We start from the raw sequence: 19,225 nt of genomic DNA on the forward strand, positions 1-19,225 counted from the left end.
CAACATAAATCAGACTTTGACGTTTGTCAATAAGTCATTAAATATTTGTTTTCCATGGCACACTAGGTTAATATCAATATGATATGTGTGCATTTTTCAAAAAACCCTAATTATCTCCCAAACTATTAATGTTAGGTATAGGACATATGGGGTATAAAAGATATAAACTGAGACGCCGAAGACGACTAAGCAAAAATTTTAAATAATTTTTTTTTAAATTTCGAAAAGTTAACGTGCCATAGTGATCAAACGATCTAGACAGCCGTTCTCGGCACCAAGGGCGTCGCCAGCCAGTAGGCCAGTGGGGGGCACGACAAAAGAATTGAAAAATAACACCAAATTATTTAAAACATAATTTTCGTGACCTTTTCGCGAATTTGTCAACCAGATTATTAATAAAACCCTCAAAGTTTTCAAAAATATGCTTCCTATACACACTCATCATGGGAAGACCATTGAGACGACATTCTGCCATAGTGCTTCTAAGCCAGGTTTTATTGTCCTCAAGCTGCTAAAACATCGTTCAACAGTATATGTCGTGCAGGGTAAAGTGACCAAAATTATAAAGGCTTTTCTCGTTTCAGGGAAAAAAATGTCGGCATCTTTTATGACATCCACAACACTTAATTCTTTTGAGTCAGGTTTATCTTGCCATAGTTTTTTCCATAATTCGATTTCGTTGTTGATATTTGATAAGACTTCACCAGCTTCTACGAGGTCTTCAAGGGACATGTCTAACATTTGAGCTGGGTGTAATTTACATAAGGGAAATGACGGGGTGTTTTCTTCAGAAAAGCGAACTTCAAAAGAATTAATAATCCAATCTAAGTATGGTTTATTAAAAACCTCCGCCAGAATTCTGAGGGGCTTGCTGCTGGGTGGTTGTTCTGATGTTGTTGTCTCTCAACAATACGGGGCAAGGAGTTCATGTCTTCTCCCAGTCCAAGTTTTTCTGCAACAATAGTAGCGTCCCTAATAATTCCATTTGTGACATTTTCTGGACCGTTACGGTGGTTTTCTATAAATTCCAAAAGGCGGCTAATGTGCTGGGATGCCTTATCTGTATTCAATGTTACGGATTAGAGCACGTTTACCACAGGTTCCATCATAGCAGAGTATTTGACTATCAACATAAAGCTGAGAATAAACGAAACTCTAGAAGCTGCTGCATGGAGCTGATAAGTATTTTTTTTAGTCGCATTATTTATTCTTATTTTCTTCCCGTGATGAGGTTTCAAAGGCCTCCATTATAATAGGAAAATTCTCATTAAAAACACTAATATTTTTGTGTTTCTCGCTCTACCTTGTTTCGCAAAGCTTAGAAATATTTGGTATCACTTTGCGTCTCAAAACTGATTCTTGAAAAAATGTAATAATATCTTTTATGGTACCTTCCTTTGATGAAAGCACAAAGCTGTTTTATATTTTCTGCGTAGGATTGCTTGCACAAATCCTAAACCAACACATTTGTCCGGATCAAGATCTTCTTCTGCCGAAAATGCATCTATTGTTTTTGCAATACATTTCGCATCCAAAGTATCAAGTTTGACGAATTCGAGGAATACTTCTTGAACTTCCTTGCTTTCCAGATCAAAATATGGCATCCCATTCGATAGTTGTTTAGTACTCGAGATGTATATTTATTGTGTTTTAATTTTTTTTCGAATCTGCCTCTAGGGGGGGGGGGGCAGTGGTCCCAGTCTGTCCCTCTCTGGCGACGCCCTTGCTCGGCACCAAAACATAGTCCATCATGTTGCTTACGCATGTTCCGAATCCTAAATTGATATCCTAAAAATCGAGTGTTTTCTGATCTTTTGAACAAATGTCTGCTAGAGCATATTTTTTTAGAAAAAATCGAGAACAGCCGAATCAAATTGCAAAAAGTAAAGTTATTATATAAACCTTGAAAATAGACAAATCCAAATACATAAAAATATTGGTGTTCCGTTTAAGCAGGTAGCGACTTCCAGTTTAACCGGAAGTGCTAGAAATCTGAAAATATTTTAGTTGAAGATAACGCAATTGATTAAACGACTCTACAAAAAAATTTTTGTTCTTTGTCCTAAAGTTTATTTTATGATTTTCTGGTTAATTATGAACGAAAACGAAAAGAAAATACCTTTTTTTGGTATAAAGTTTGCTTTTGTAATTGTTATAGTAATAATACGCATTTTTCAATTTTTTATCAATTTTAATTATTTTTAATACATACAGTGTTTAACGTTCATACAGTGCTTATAGGTGGCGCTCGAGTGATAAACAACGATCAGGTATTTTGTATAAGTCTAGAATAATCTCTCCACATGTTGCTTGTAGTTATTGTAAAAGATGTTTGGAAGGTAAACAAATTTTAATTAAATGGTGAATTAAATACAATAGACATATTAATTTCTATATTTTAGGCTAGTATCGAGGTGAGAAAAGGTCTATGAAATTTGCAATACCAAGAATCTGGCGAGAACCAAAAGACCACGTAAACGACTGCTACTTTTGCATTGTGAATCCGAGTAAAAGACGTAGAGGTAAAAATGCAAAACCTATCGAATATCCTGACTTTGAATCTTCATCTGCTCCAGTCGCACACGATTTGACACGACCAGTACCTGAGCCACCGCAGAAAAGTAGCTCATTTCTTTGTTCTCATAGAAGTAATTCCGATAAGGAGTTTTTACCGACACCAGAATAACCAAAACATCATTTCATCAATACAGAAGATTTTAATGATTTGATTAGAGATTTAAATTTGCCAAAAAGTAAAGCAGAGCTTTTAGGCTCTCGCTTAAAGCAGTGGAATTTTTAATATCACGGATCAGCAGACTAGGCATGAAACATTCTCAACATTTTTCACAAAAGAAGATGGACTTTGTTTTTGCAATGACATAAAAGGTATGTTCAAAGAAATTGGCATAGCTTGTGTTCCTAGCGAATGGTGGTTATTCATTGACAGCTCTACAAAAAGCTTAAAAGCTGTTTTATTACACAACGGAAATAAATTCCCATCTCTTCCAATCGCTCACTCAGTACATCTTAAAGAAAATTATGAAAGTGTAAAAATTTTGCTTGAACGTGTAAAATATCGCGAGTATAACTGGCAGTTGATTGGAGATTTTAAACTGGTGGGATTTTTGATGGGACTTCAAAGCGGATAACAAAGTATCCGTGTTATTTGTGCTTATGGGATAGCAAAGCGGATACTAAGCATTATACTCAACGGTCATGGCCTGTAAGAACAGAACTTTGTGTCGGAAAAGAAAACGTAAAATTTGAGCCAATTGTTGAAGCGGAAAAAGTGTTAATGCCACCTCTGCACATTAAGTGAAATGAAACAATTTGTTAAAAAACTGGATCAATCCTCAGAAGCTTTTGAATACTTAAGAAAATTTTTTCCAAAGTTATCAGAAGCAAAGGTTAGCTGCTGGGGTTTTTGTTGGTCCGCAAATCAGACAGATTTTCGCCGATGAAAAATTTTCAACGTTGTTGAATCGTACTCAAAAAGCTAGTTAGAGCAGTTTTAAAGCAGTTGTTTCTGGATTTTTAAGAAATAACAAAGCTGAAAACTACAAAAAACTAGTTGAAAATATGCCAAAAAATTTTGAGGCCATGGGCTGCAGGATGTCATTAAAAGTACATATGCTGCATGCTCATTTAGATAAATTCAAAAACAATATGGGAGCGTATTCAGAAGAGCAAGGAGAACGTTTTCACCAGGACATTAGAAGCTTCGAACAATGCGCACTTTTAAATTATTTTCTACTTTTTTGTAAGTCATTTTGATAGTAAAACTTAATAAAAATGATGAAAATGTTTATTTAAATGGTTTCATTTTTAATTAAAAATTAGAACCACAGATTTTGAAAAATATTGTTCAAGCGGTTTCCTAAATAAAAAAGCAAACTTTTTCATGCCATATATTTTTTTTTTCGTCTAACTACGAGCTAAAGAATTGAAATTTAATGCTTTAATGTCAAATTTTGTGTTATACTTGAATCTGAATTCTCAAAATTTTATTTTGGCCAGAACCCCAGAAACGTCTAATGACCGGTCTCGTTGAGATACCCTGTATATTGAAATGCATCTTACAGAAACTAAACTTTTCTGGCTTTGTTTTTAGCAAATTGCCCTATTATTAAATCTACATCTAATTTTTGTAAAATGCCACTCTCAACAGATATGATTGCAAGATTTGCCAATCTATCTTGTCCCATAGTAGACCGCAGATAATTTTCAATTATTAACGTAAGTTACTGATATCTAAACCATATTCGTCCAAAGTATTTAACTAAAATATTGTAAGCTCTTCGCCGGTGATCTCCTGGTACAAGACAAAATAATAAAACCTTTCCTGCTAACTTTTGTGTTTTCTAAATTAAGATATCTTACACAAACTGATATCTGCTCTTGATGGCTAACATCAGGCGTACGTACAGTCCAGTAAAATAGAATAATACTAATTTGCCGTTTTGATCTGACTTAAAATAATTTCTTTTATGATATTCCCTAATAAATTAATTGTTTCATTTTGGATTTTATTCCCAAGGTAATGAGACATATTTGCTTGAGTTTGAATTCTATTAATAGGTTATAGAAGGGTACGTTCTCACGAGAGGCCTCAGGAATGCCTCGCAGAAATAGCAGATGCGTTAGTGGAAGAATGGGATCGTATACCAATGGAAACGATAAGAAACCTGATTTCCAGTATGCCGCTTAGATTAGAAACTCTTAGAGTTGCTAGGGGAGGCAATACACGGTATTAAGCAGTTATCCCAGTTTATAACTTAGTGTTTAATAAAACTTTTTTAAAAATTCGTATCAGTTTATTTCACTAGAAAACTGTTTTTCCATAAATTCAGAAAGTTGGCAATATGCAAGGTTTCAACAAAAAAGCTTCAATTCGGACAATTTTAGAGATAAATTAATGAATAAAAAAACAAAATGCTCATAAAAGAAACGTCTTTCATATAGGGTGTAAGCACTTTTTATACCATTACTTGATTAATACACAGGGTGAGTCAAAAATTAGGAAAAAAACATGGTTCCAGTTTTTCCAGTACCATCCAGGAGTCATTGAAAAAATTTCCACCTTTTCAATTTTTTTTTGAAAGACAAAGGAATTGGCTACCAAAAAATAAAAAAATAATAAAAATCGGCCCACTGGTTTAAAAAATATACGATATTAAAATTAGGTCAAAAATCAAGTGCGTCACTTTTTTTGGAACTGAGTGTATTATAGCCACTAGGTAGTATTTACTGTCTGGACCCGCCTACTATAATCAAAATGTTGAACATTAGCGCTTACTATTTTGAAATTAAAAATTAACGCTTATTTTCTGCAAATACACCATACATGCGATGCATCATTGGAAACCTAAAAATATGGTCTTTTCAGTAACATCATGATCAAGTATGGTTTGTATTTAAAAAACACAACTTTGTGTTGTATCTCAAAAATCATCAAATATTTTTTAAATTTTTCAACAGCAGTATATTCTACTTAAAATGTGTCTTAAGAACGTACCAACCCCATTTTTATAATTTCAAAAATAAACGAAATATGAGCATTTTTTGAAATCACGAAAATTTGATTTTTTGGCTATAACTTAAAAACAAAAGAAGATAGAGGTTTTTGTTTGCGGAAAGGATTAGTTCCAGAATAATTCCGTGCAACTGTCCTGTCTCGACTTGTCGAAACACGAAACGAGAAAACCCGACGAGTATTCACGATGCGTACTCGCCACGATGCACGATGCTACGATGCAATTCTGATGAATATTACTCGTAATCACAAACTGAATGCATCGGTGATGCATTGGCCAACGGTGCCAAGTATGTACTCGTATCGTTCAGTTGTATACTCGGCGATTATTTCTCAGATTACTTTTTACGTACTCGTGCAGTGCTCTATTAGACACTACCTTTTACTTTTGAACAACTTTTCCTAGTAACTCTTATACCATTTAAAGTTTTTCCAGTTTTCTGAACACCGCGTATAAAATATGTTAAATGTTTCTATCCCAATCTTACTCTAAGAACTAACAAAATTTTTTATCAAGATTAACATTTTTTGATAAAATTAAAAAGTTTTTCTTGTTCAACACCTTTTCCATGGACATACTGTATAATATTCTACACTTCATATCTATAACTTATGTGAAAAAGTTGAAAATGTAATAATGCCAAATAAAATAGTTTATCTATGAACAGATTTATTAAATCATTCAGTCATTTTATAAGCAATATCATAACAAGGTACTCCAGCATTCCAAACAGCTAATTCCTCAGAATAATTGCAATATAAATGATGAACAATACTTTTTTGAACAGGTAAAGTAAATTTATAGTCTTTCAAAAATTGTAAAATTTCCATATAAACATCGATATCCTCAATAAGTTTTTTCATTTCCTCAAAGTACAATAATAATTTTTTAACACACATTTTCTCGTTTTCATTTTCTTCTTCATCATTTTCCTTGTTTACATCAGAAGATTGTTTATTTACAACATCCAAAACTTCCACTTTAAATATTTCTTTAAACAACAATTTGCTGTTTTTAAGAATAGCTAAACCTTTCCGTAAAGTTTTTAACGCAAATTTTGTATCTTTTAAATCTTTAAAATAAAATTGAGAAGTTATTAGCCAAACTTCCTCCTTTTTTGGATGATTCTAAAAAGCAATTAATTAAACAATAATTAGGCATTAAAAATGAATGTAGACTATGAAAATTACCTTGATCATTTTCGAAAGTATAGAACGCACTTCACTTAGAAATTTTACTTCTTTACAAAATTTAAAATAATCAAGACTAACTTGTAAATGTTGAGGAAATCTCATGACAGCTACTTCGTATAATCTTTTTATCCTTGTAATTATTTTTCTTTCACCTGAACATTTATCTTTGGAGTTTGCTCTTCGTATTTTAATTAATTTTAATAAAGCATACTCGTATTTTATGTAATCTAGGTAATCGTTTAAGTTTTTTGTTATACCATTAATTTTATATTCGTAATGTTTTCTTCTTCTAAGTAATTCTCTAAAATTTGTTATTAAATAATTCTAAAAACACAATTATTTTACAATTACTTACTTTATTTCTTCATCATTCAGTATTTTTAAATCTCTAAACTGCCTCATTTCTTTAACCATTAACTCCATATTTTTCTGAACCGTTTCTGCCATTATTATGTATATCTTTTTTAATTAAATAAAATGAAAAATATAATTAAATCAAGTTTTAAATGTATAATTTAACAGAACCTAACCTCAATTCAAAATATAACCTCCACATGTCAAAAACCGTACGTGATGTGATGACGTTTAGAAGCTAATAGATGGCGCGCTAGTTTAAAATTTAAAAATTAAAAGCAAAAATCAAATTAGGCGATCTAAATACACTGAATATAATATAATAAATATAATAAATGCCTTTATTAGAAAATAAGCTTAATTGTACAAAAAAAACGTACAAAAGAAAATAGGCGAGTTCCAGCTTGTACTAGTTAGTACAGGTGCTGTAACTAACCTAAGAAACAAAAAAAGAAAAACATGACTCGGCCAAAAATTACAAGCATCTATCTAGCAACAGCTAGGTAGATACAACAACAAGATTGCAAAACATGTCAGATCAGCGTTTGCCCCCATGTAGACATTGTTCAAGAAAACAAGAATTTTTCTGTGTAAATTTAAACCTTCCTAGTGAGAACCCCTTGCAATTATCGTCCACCTCATTATATTTCGAAGTTATTTGAAATATGTATTTATTTATTTATTTATTTATTCGTTTCGGGATGCAGACAGGTTACCCCAATAAAGCATCCACTAAACTTACAAACAAAATACAGATATAACATAATAAGTCCTAAACTATAAAGCTAAACAGACATGAAAGAAAAAAAACAAAAATACAATCCAAAAGCAACAACTAAAAGTAAATTTCAACTCAAAATTTCAGTCAATGTTGGGAAGCAACATACATTTCTTTTTAAACGACACAAAAGAATAATTAAAAATATCAATCGACTGGCAAACTTTATTATAACAATTTAATATGCGCAGGATAGGCGAATTAGTATACGCATTAGACGCCGAAGGAGGTATTCTAAACAAAAAACTATCGCGAGTGCGATATTGCGGGACATTAAAACTAATTAAAGATAAGAGTTCTGGGTTATCAATAAGCCCGGTAACCAGTTTATATAATAAACACAAGTCCCTCACAAATCTACGGCGAGGCAGAGAAATCAATCCGAACACCGCACAAGCAACCGAGTACTCACAATAAGGTAAGTGAAATTTATGAGCTAGAAACCTAACAAAACGACGCTGAACCAACTCCAAACGGTCAATGTATATGTGATACTTAAGCTTATAAACAATGACCTTGATCGTCTAGCTAATCTGTCTGAATCGCATTCATTAGGGTTGAATCCGAATAAATCTTCGGCTATAATTTTTGGTAATGCAAAAGTTCGGAAGTCATTCAACAGTAGTGACAATATGTCGATCAAGATAAGTGGTACAAACATAGCATTCGTAAATAAAGTAAAAATTTTAGGTCTTGTGGTTGACAGTGATTTACGTTTCACCGATCACGTTAATACCTTGGTTAGACGATCATACGGTAAATTAAAAATGCTTTACCCCAATAGACATTTGTTGAATAAAGATGCCAAGTTGATTCTGTGTGATTCTTTGGTTCTTTCATCATTTAATCATTGTGATCTTGTTTATGGACCTTGTTTGATGATGAATGATGTGCAGAGAATAGAGAGGGTCCAGAAGTCCTGTCTCAGGTACATTTATGGTATACGCCGTCATGAAAGAATATCGTATAAGCTGGCTAGTGCAAATTGGTTGAATATGACGGACCGGCGTAAACTTCATATTGCTTGTCGAATGGTGTCTATTGTTTCGAATCATAAGCCACCTTACCTCTATGAAAGGATTACGTATAGAACCGATGTTCATCATTTGAATTTGAGGCGTAAAAACTTAATTCGTATTCCCAAACATCGAACTCAAACTTTTAAGCATTGTTTTTCGTATATCATTGGATCGGTTCTCAACAACCTTCCTATTAGCTATTCCGGTTACAGCATGCAAACATTTTAAAAAAATACAAAATCTATCTTGCCTCATTAGGTGCGAGGGCTGGCGGTGGCACTGACCAATAAGATTATGTGATCGAGAGAGAATGGAATAATAATGTATTTTGTCTTACAGTTGTTGTATTGTGATGAAAAAGAATATTTAAATTTTAATTTGGAATTATAAATAATTTTATATATTTTTTTTTCCTTTTTGTTTTCATTGTTAAGGGGCTCCTATAAAACCAGCTTGCTGTGGTGTCCCTTTTGATATTCATTTACTTTTTTTTTCTTTTTTTTTTGTACTACCTATTAAGTTTCGTTTTCTTTTTTATTGTTTTTGAATGTTTTTGAGTGTTTTTCCTTTTTGAAAATTAGTTTATTTTTTTTTTCTTTGATTATGTTAACTTGATTTTGTAATTGAATATCAATAAATGGTTTATTATTATTATACATTGGATTCCAAACCACCGAGCAAAAAGATAGAATACTATTAACATATGCCATATAAGCAGATTTTAAGCAATCAAGATTTGAGAAGACATAGGTAGTTCTTAGAATAAACCCCAATTGTCTCATACCTTTGAAAAAGATATACTCAATGTGATCTGAAAATAAGAGTTTTGAATCTAGCATCACACCAAGGTCTTTGATAGAAGTAACACATTTACTAGATTCAACACCAAGCAGATATGAAAAATCAATGTTATATCTTTTTCTGCTAAAAGAAATTTTGGAGCATTTTTCATAATTTAGAAGAAGTTTGTTCCCATGATCTCTGAAACAAAGACAAACGATAGAAGGGTGGCGACAGTCTTCCGCGAAATCGCTTATTTATTCGGTGGACATCATTTCGGAAAGTTATCAGTTGGTAGAGATACTGTGGTTCCTTGTAGTTTATAATTTTATGGTATAGGCACAAACACTGCACTTTCCTACGATGATACATATTTAGCCATCCCGCATCCTTCAGTTTATAAGATATTCTGTTATATTTTCTAATTCCATATATATACCGAAGACACGAATTTTGCACTCGTTGAATACGTGTTACATCGCTGCATTGACGTGCACGGATGGTAGACCTCAGCACAATAAGCGAATTGAGCCAAAACAGAGGCTTCGCACAACACCTTTTTCAGATGAATACCAAGGTAGCGTCGATGAGGAGATAACATCCTCAGATGATAATAAGCCCTGGATATACAGTTGGAGACATGCTTCTTATAGCGAAAACTGTTGTCCATAATCATACCCAAATTCTTTACCTCACTAACCAAAGGAATGTTACAACCATCAATTTGCAAATCAATACTTTCCCGAAAACCATTACATATAGCGGAATTTCCAAAAAGTATAGCATTGGATTTACTCGGATTAAGATGTAGACCGTATTCCCGAGCCACTTTCGTAATACCCAACGCGAAGTCGCGTGGATCAAAGGAAACATACATCTGCAAGTCATCCGCATACATATGGTACTCACAATGATTTAACCCCCTAACGATTTGAGATATATACTTTCGATTTTAGAAAGATTGTATTTGTTTTTAAAAAATAAGATTTTATTATACTCTTAAAACAAATGATTTACAAAGTTTTATTATTGATTAATTCTAAGTTTTACAATTTATAATAACGGAGCTGTGCGATTTGGAGCGCGACCGGTTACTATCTCATTTGGTAAACGGTTCGCTCCTTTTATACGTTTTCTGTTATCTCGTCTTCTTTCTAGGAATCCATCGTTCGTTCTTCGGGTGGATTCCTATTCACACCTCGTAACACCTCCCCCCTTAAGTGGAAGGCTGCAGCCAAGGGTGGCGAAGTCCTTCAGCTTCTGTTGATTCCTCCCTCGGTTGGATTGGCTTTGACCTTTTCCAATATCTCTTTATGATACAGAAACTGATAATTATTACTAAAACACAAAGCAAAATTATAGGTGTCCCTATTGAGGTAAAATTTTTAAAGGTGTTTATCGCCTGTATTTCTTCTTGTAATGATATCAGTTCCTCACGAGTTTCATTAAGTCGGGTAAATGTAATTTGTTCCAATTCAATATCTTGTTCTTTCCAGTGAATCTTGAGTGATCTTCTGCAATTCCACTGAATGGATTTGAAAGGATCGATCTTCTATCTTACTGGTATGGGCTTCCATCTTTTCTTCTTTTACGGTTACCATGCATCCTTGTGATATCTGTACTAGGAAGTTTCCTTTTATCATTCTATCCTCTTTTTTATTTTCGCAATTGATAATTATTCTTTCCTCCTTCGATACAGATAGTAACCATTCGCTATTCGTTAATTGTCGTATCATTTCGAATTCCTTTTCTATTTTATAGAAACATCCTGTACCATTGTATTGATGTTTCAACAGTCGATATTCACATGGAGTGTAGATGTCAATGCTCTTACTACTCTTCTCACATAAATAAAATTTTTGTTGGATTTCATTGCATTCTTCTATATCGCTAATATACCTATGATCGCTCTCAGCAAGGTATGGATTTTGGATAGATAGGATTTGAACTTTGTTTTCCATAGGTTGAGGCAATGAAAAGAATTTATAATACTGGTAGGATTCTGAATCTATTAAAGGAATACCCAATATGAAATGAATTTTAATGCCTTTTACGTATGCTTTTACGTCGATTGTCCTTTCAATAGCATAGATGTTTTCATCTTCTATCTTGAGAGGTAATTTTTGAAGCTTTTGTATTTCCAAAAGTTCTTCTAAAAATATTTCTGTACTCAAAATAGCTGGGTGGTATGTCTTCAATTTGGCAAATGTTTTTGCTACTACTAATTTTCCTATTAATTCGTTAATAGTTTGCATACTTGTTATTAACATTAGTAAATTTGCATACAACGTATTTCTTCTGTGGGCTTCCATTGCAAATATAGTGACATTTTTCAAAGTAACACCCAATTGTAAAATTCTAGATTTAATTACAATTTGGTTCCTTTCAAGTGTTTTTACATTTTCTTCAAATTCCTTTATTGCTTTAAAAGACAGAGAAAGATGTTGTTTGTTAACTTTTATGAATTGTTCTTGGTTTTTTCTTAATTGTTCGATTGCTTGATCGTATCTTTCCGCATCTTCGTTAGCTAGATTTCCTGTTATTGCTTTAATTACGCTTCCAACAAAATTTATTGCTCCTCTGCTTTTTCTCACCTTTGGAACTAACTGTAGCCATCCTTCATTCATTAGGTTCTTGTTTGTTGTTAACGTCGATAGCATTCCTGATAATTCCTGTTTTACTAATCTTGCATCTTTACTTTGCTCGATAATTCCTTGTATTTCTTGATATCTTTCATTCAAATTGTTTACTTCAATGCCAATAGGTTGTAAATCGTGTTGTATGATTAAGTCCCATCTTCCCGCTTTATTTACTGCTTTTCCCAGGTAGAGTGGAAAAAGTGGATCTTCTAATTTTGTCATAATTACTTTTCCATTTGCGATCCAGTAAAGGATTCCGCATCTGAAACAATACCATGTTTTAGATATCTTTTATGGTACGTTTGAACTCCTCTTTTCGTCACTACTTCCACTGTATCGTTATCGTTGACTTTTATTATTTTATATGGTCCGAAGAAAGGTTTGGCAATCTTACTACTTTTTGTAATGTTCTTTACATAAATCATTTCTCCGATCTTCCATTCCATTTCTTTCGTCTTTTCTGATTGTTTTTCCTGGGTCTTGCGCTTTCTTTCTTCATCTTTATCTCTTATTCGTTTATACAAAATTTTCATACGATCTTTGTGCTTTTGGATGATATTTTGGTAAGTAGTTTCGTCATAAAACATGTCCATAGGATCTCTTGCTTTCGTATGTCCTAATAATGCTTCCATTGGTGTTAAACCTGTTGGTGTTGATATGGTGTTGTTATATGCTATTATAGCACTTCTTATTTGCTCTTGCATCGTGGCAGTATTATCTTCTTCTAAACATCTTAGATGCTCCACCAATGTTGAGTGAAATCGCTCTACATTACCTTGCGATTCGGGATTCTTCGCTGTTGTTACATGCAAGTTTATTTTATGAATTTTTGCGAGCTCCTTCACAATTTCGTTGTCGAATTCTGCACCTTGATCTACACTTATTTCGTTCGGTATCCCATAGTATGCAAAATACGTTAGCAGGGCATCCACGATTTTTGTCGGATTTTTACTTTTTATTGGTATCGCTTGACCTAGTCGTGAGAATGAATCGACAATGGTTAGATATTTTCCTTGATTTATTGAAAATATATTGACAAATAGCTTCTCTATGAGTGCTTCCGGTGTGTACGTTATCGGTAACGGTGGTACTTCAGGACCTCTGTTATATTTACTTCTGTTACATACTTCGCAATTCTTTATGAATTTGGTAATCGTGCTTTTCATTTTCTTCCACCAATAGTTCTTTTGGAGATGTTGTAACGTTTCTTCAATTCCTCGATGGTTAGTTATACCTTGATGGTGTCTGGTAATTATTTCTACTTGTTCTTTTGGGTTGATTATTACTCTTACCCTCTTTAAACATCTGATTATTCTGGGACCATTATCACTCATTATTTTCGTATAAACTTGACATAATTTTTGGTACAAATCCTCGTCGTCGGTATGGATGTAAACTGAAGTTTTTTCTGTCATATACTCTTTATAGATCTTTGCAATGCTTTCTTCATAATTATCTTTTGGTAATTTGATCTGGTAGATTGTTTTTTCATCCTTTTGTTCGAAATGAATCTTCATATTCCTTCCTTGTCCCCATGAGAATAAAAATTGTTTTCTTTTATTATCTATAGGTGTTTCTCTAATTTCGATTGCTCTTTTTGGTTCTTGTGTTTGATTTGAGTGAATTGTGTCCGAGTCGTCATCTTGATTTTCAGAGTTTTCTTTCATCGTTATTTCTTTTCTTGCAGTTCCTATTCCTAATTTTTGTCTTGTAGGTTTGATCTGTCCTAATATCTTTATAGACATTTCATCTGCTAATCTTAGCAATTCTTCATCGTCTATGTTGGGTAATAGCGATGCTTCGTCGTCTGAATCCATCATGTTCAGTTGGTCTAATTTTATTCTTGATAAAGCATCGGCGTTCTTATTTAGCTTTCCCTTCTTATAAACCACTTCGAAATTATATTCTTCCAATCTTGTTCTCCATCTCATCAGTCGTGAGTTCGGTTCTTTGAGTGACCACAACCAAACTAACGGCTTATGATCGGTAAAGATCGTAAATTTGCGTCCATATAAATATGGTCTAAATTGTTTAATTGCGTAAACAATAGCCAATAATTCCTTTTCAATGGTTGAATATCGTGTTTCGGTTTCTGATAATGTTCGCGACGCATAGCAGACTGGTTTGTCACTTCCTATTTTTCCTTGTGACAGTACTGCTCCTAATGCTATATCTGAAGCATCAGTTGTTACAATAAACTCTTTTCCGAAATCAGGGTATTGTAAAATCGGGTCATTTGTCAATAGCTGTTTACATTTCTCAAACGATTCTTTATATTCCGATGTTATTTCAATTTTTGCGTTCTTCTTTAAACACTTCGTGAAGGGTTTGGTTACTTGGGCAAAGTTCTTTATAAATCGCCTATAGTATCCTAACAATCCTAAGAAAGATTTTATTTCTTTGCGTGTTGTAGGAATTGGATACCTTTCTATCGCTTCTATTTTTTCCGGATTAGGTTTCACACCTTCATTCGTAACCAAATGTCCTAAGTATTTAAGGCCCTTCTTCAGGAAATTACATTTCTCGAATTTTAATTTGAAATTTGCTTCGATTAATCTATCAAAAACTTTTGTTAATTTTACAATATGCTCTTCCAATGATGCCGAATATATTACGATGTCATCGAGGTACACCATACACGTGTCTTCTTGTAAACCTCTTAATACGTTGTCCATTAGTCTTTGAAACGTAGCTGGTGCGTTTTTCAATCCAAACGGCATTCGTTTAAATTGAAAATGCCCTTGTTCCGTACTAAACGCTGTTTTAGGTGCATCTTTTTCTTCCATCTCGACTTGATGGTAACCACTAGCCAAATCTAACGATGTAAAGTATTGGCTTCGGCCTAACTTATCTAAAATGTCTGATATATTCGGAATTGGGTATTTGTCCTCAATCATTTTTTCATTCAATTTTCGGTAATCTATTACCATACGATGTTTTAATCTGCCGTCCTTCTGCGTAGTTACAATGTGTACGGGGGCGGACCACGGAGATATACTTTCCTCTATGATATCTTGTTTCAGAAGTTCCGAGACTTGCTTCTTAATTTCCTTTCTTATCACCATTGGTTGTCGGTATCGTTTTACAAACACGGGTTCATTATCTTTCATGTTTAATTGGTGTTTAATCTTGTGAGTAAAAGTTAAACGTTCACCGTCTGTATGGAATAATTTATTATACTTCATCAAAAGTGCTTTTAAGGTCGCTTGTTCTTCGATGTTCAGGTTATCATTTTCTACGAATTCTTCGATTTGTTCTATGTTTAGTTGATGTAATTGGTCTTTTTCTTGGTACCTTACATTAATTCGTTCTTCTATCTCGTGAATTGGTTCCACCTTAATATGATGCAATCGGTTATAGGTTTTTAACATCATATTAGTAGGGTTGTTCACTCTAATTAATGTTTCATTGTTCGTTACTTTTACAAGCGCTTCTGGTGCTAAAGTTATCTCTTCTCCTGTTGGTAATTGTGTCTTCGTCTTTGGAAATAACGCATATCCATTTTTCATATTATTAACTCTATATTTTAGTATTTGATTTTGATTAGGGAGTAACTTAACTTCATCCAATTTGGTATAATAGGGTATTTTCGTTTTTGATGTTATCACAATTTCGTTTTCCGTATCTACTTTTCCTTTGATTGCCTTTAAGATGTCCATTCCAATTAATATGTCGTATGATTTTGAAAAATTGAAACAATAAAATACGTATTCTTTATTATCTTTAAATAAGTCCGGTAAAGGGGCTTTGATAGCTTGATGTCCGATTTCAAGTCCGTGAGGCGTTTGAATTTTAAAATTTTCTTCGAAACCATAATCTTCTTTCATTTCATTGTAAATTTTTGTGTTTACCAAGCTTTTCGACGCACCTGTGTCTATTAAAATTTTAAAACCGTTAAACTTTATGTAAGGCAATCCGGGGTTATCAGTTGCGTTGTAAGTTATAACTCCTGTTATGTGACGTGCTGGTTTGGTTGAACCATGAGAAAATTTAGAGCACTTGCTTCCTCTTGGTATTCTTCATAAAATTCACTCTGAGGAATTTGCTCGACATTTACTTCGCCGAATTCTGTGTTATCGAAGTTCTCATACTCGTCTGTCTCGTACATCTGTGGTTGTGAGAATTCCTGGTTGTTCACATTCTCATTTCCCATATCTTCAGGCTGTCTTATCATGTTATTGTTTTGCCACGGTCTCTTAGCAGGTCTTTGAAAGCTAGACGCTGGACGTTTCATCGCTGACGTGTCAATGTCCATAGGCGTTGGTCTATCAGGTGTTCTCTGTTGAACTTGAGCTGGTGATAACGCAAATCTTGGCGTATAATTTCTTTGTTGTACCGGCGCTGGCGGTATGAATCGTTGAGATTGGAAATTTTGACGAAATTGCGGTTGTCCTTGCGGCCAAGGTAACGATAATCTCGCTACTGGTTGTTGTTGTGCTCGCATCATTTTATTGGGATTCGGATTTTGAGATATCGATCTGAATACTGGAGTAAATGGTCGTTTACACGCATCTAAATACCTTTTCTTCTGTACGTTGTAATTTTCGATTTCAATTGCGTATCCTTCCGCTGTTTCGATGTCGCCTGGCTGTCGTAGTTTTACTTCCATGCCCAATTTCTCGTTGATCATGTCAAGACCAAACAGAAATGTACGTAATGCCAATTGATTATATTGGTTAATCTTCATATGACGAATATATAAATTATCTTCTGTTAGATTTATCTTTGATAATAGGGTGTACAACGTTCCCTTAATTCTAACTGCGTAATCTTGCGCACTTTCGTTTGTTTTCGGGGTCACATTATTCAAATCGTGCACCAAAACATCCTCTGACCTTTTGTCTCCAAAACTATGCACTAAAATTTCTTTTAGCTCCGGCCACGAAGTTGGAATTCTGTTCGCATCAACTGCTTCTCTAGCTCTTCCTTCTAATTTTCCCATAAAAATCATAAGGAGTCTTCTGGCCATTCTGGCATTGTTTGGGTTTGGATTTAAAAATTCTTCGATCAGGTATTCGCATGCTGTTACATAACTACGGAGAGTGGTTTTATCTCCACTAAAAACTGGTATCAGGTTCTGATCTACCGGTTTTATTTCCATGTTTAATTGTTCTTCAACTTCACGTAAGGCAATTAATATGTCTTCGCAATTTAGGTTCTCAATTTTGGATGTAGGGTTTTATACTGGGATCACTGAGTTAAATCAATAGGTACTTACAGTATGATTGTTGTTGTTGTTTTCATTTGGTTCATCAATCCAGGGATTTTCCAATTTTAGGGTCCTCCTCGACTGGTCGATCTTTTCGTTGGTTCGGATAGTCCTCAAAGGATTAAAATCCACCGTTCACTCGCGACGTTTTTAATTCACAAATGTCCGTAGTAACTATCCTACTGACTGCGCCACTTTCGATTTTAGAAAGATTGTATTTGTTTTTAAAAAATAAGATTTTATTATACTCTTAAAACAAATGATTTACAAAGTTTTATTATTGATTAATTCTAAGTTTTACAATTTATAATAACGGAGCGGTGCGATTTGGAGCGCGACCGGTTACTATCTCATTTGGTAAACGGTTCGCTCCTTTTATACGTTTTCTGTTATCTCGTCTTCTTTCTAGGAATCCATCGTTCGTTCTTCGGGTGGATTCCTATTCACACCTCGTAACAATATATAAAGAAAATAGAATAGGCCCTAAAATAGTACCTTGTGGTACACCCTTGCTCAAACAGCGAAATTCAGACAAAGCATCACCGATTCTAACAGACTGATGCCTATTACTTAAATAATTTTCAATTAAGTTTAAAGCGGATTCACTGAAGCCAATATACTTTAACAATTCCACAAGCAAGTCATGACAAACACTTTCAAAAGCTCTACTAAAATCCAACAAGGCTACCAACGTACATAATCCTTTATCTCGAGCTTGTAAAATATCATTAGTTACTTTGAGAAGAGCAGTACCACAGCTATGGTTTTTACGAAAACCAGATTGATGCTTCGGTAAAATATTATTAAGTTGAACAAAAAATTGGCAATATGCTAATCGGCCGCAGATCTTTAGGCTCAGATGGGTCACGTTTTTTTGGGATAGGAACCACAATTGACAACTTCCAACAGTCAGGTACTTCCGAAGTTTCAATGCAAACATTGAGTAAATGTGTCAAGTAGGGTAATATAAATGGAAGACACATATTCAACATACTCATACTGATATTATCAGCACCGGCAGCTCTAGAAGAAATTGAGGAAATAGCTTTTATTACATCAGCTTCGGATACAAAGACAAACTTAAAATTAGTTTGAATCAAATTTAAAGGCGGTAAGTCATTAAAACTGAAACGCGTTGCAAGGTTCAAAGAAGGTACTGAATCAATAAAGAAATCGTTAACCTCATCTGGTCGATTCAAGTGAGCAGGGATTTGCTGTGAACATTTCGTACCACAAATACCCAAATGATTCAGTTGTTTCCACAGTTCAGCACCCCGAGACGTCTGATATAAATATTCCAGATACGATTTTCTTTCTCTTCTAATGCAGGTTGTAGTAAAATTCTTCAGCTCCTTATAAGCAACCCAATCAGCACCTGAACGAGTACGCTTGTATTTATTCTTTGCCTTATCACGTTCGTCCATAAGCAATTTAATATTTGGTGTTAACTAAGGTACGACCTTTTTGTAAACCTCCTTACGGTTAAAGGGGCATGTCTGTCAAATAAAGCCAGCAACAAGTTATTAAAGTTTTGAACTTTACAATTAATGTTATCCATGAAAAATATTTTGTGAAAAGGCACCGACTGCAGATCGCTATTGAAAGCACACTCATCGACACCACGCAGCATACGCACGGTTAATAACCGAGGAGGAGTCTTAGGTACTTTCAAATCTATTTCGCAAAAAATCAAGTCATGATCAGACAAATCACACGGCA

The 19,225-nt window shown here is 33.9% G+C and overlaps 2 protein-coding genes across 2 annotated transcripts; both read right to left on the bottom strand.

The window, feature by feature from the left end:
* Window positions 1–6,183: 6,183 nt before the first annotated feature.
* Window positions 6,184–7,267, bottom strand: LOC111419860 (U3 small nucleolar RNA-associated protein 6 homolog). Its single transcript, XM_023052737.2, has 3 exons — window positions 7,083–7,267; window positions 6,725–7,028; window positions 6,184–6,661 (listed from the first exon to the last, which is right to left on the bottom strand). Exons 1-3 carry the CDS (start codon window positions 7,172–7,174, stop codon window positions 6,212–6,214), a joined length of 846 nt encoding a protein of 281 aa, XP_022908505.1. The 5' UTR covers window positions 7,175–7,267; the 3' UTR covers window positions 6,184–6,211.
* Window positions 7,268–16,745: 9,478 nt separating this feature from the next.
* Window positions 16,746–17,398, bottom strand: LOC139429577 (uncharacterized). The gene is made up of 2 exons (XM_071195434.1): window positions 16,832–17,398; window positions 16,746–16,775 (listed from the first exon to the last, which is right to left on the bottom strand). The coding sequence occupies exons 1-2, from the start codon at window positions 17,396–17,398 to the stop codon at window positions 16,746–16,748; spliced, it is 597 nt and encodes a 198-aa protein (XP_071051535.1).
* Between the last annotated feature and the right edge of the window lie 1,827 nt (window positions 17,399–19,225).

Source organism: Onthophagus taurus, chromosome 1 (assembly GCF_036711975.1).
Source record: "Onthophagus taurus isolate NC chromosome 1, IU_Otau_3.0, whole genome shotgun sequence".
In the NCBI taxonomy this organism is placed as follows: domain Eukaryota; kingdom Metazoa; phylum Arthropoda; class Insecta; order Coleoptera; family Scarabaeidae; genus Onthophagus; species Onthophagus taurus.

Coding starts and splice junctions, on each gene's coding strand:
- LOC111419860 (XM_023052737.2), bottom strand. CDS start 7,174: ATGGCAGAAACGGTTCAGAAAAATATGGAGTTAATGGTTAAAGAAATG. Junction 7,029..7,082: donor CTGAATGATGAAGAAATAAA/GTAAGTAATTGT, acceptor AACAAATTTTAG/AGAATTACTTAGAAGAAGAA. Junction 6,662..6,724: donor TACTTTCGAAAATGATCAAG/GTAATTTTCATA, acceptor ATTGCTTTTTAG/AATCATCCAAAAAAGGAGGA.
- LOC139429577 (XM_071195434.1), bottom strand. CDS start 17,398: ATGGAAATAAAACCGGTAGATCAGAACCTGATACCAGTTTTTAGTGGA. Junction 16,776..16,831: donor TTGAAATCGAAAATTACAAC/GTACAGAAGAAA, acceptor TCCAGTATTCAG/ATCGATATCTCAAAATCCGA.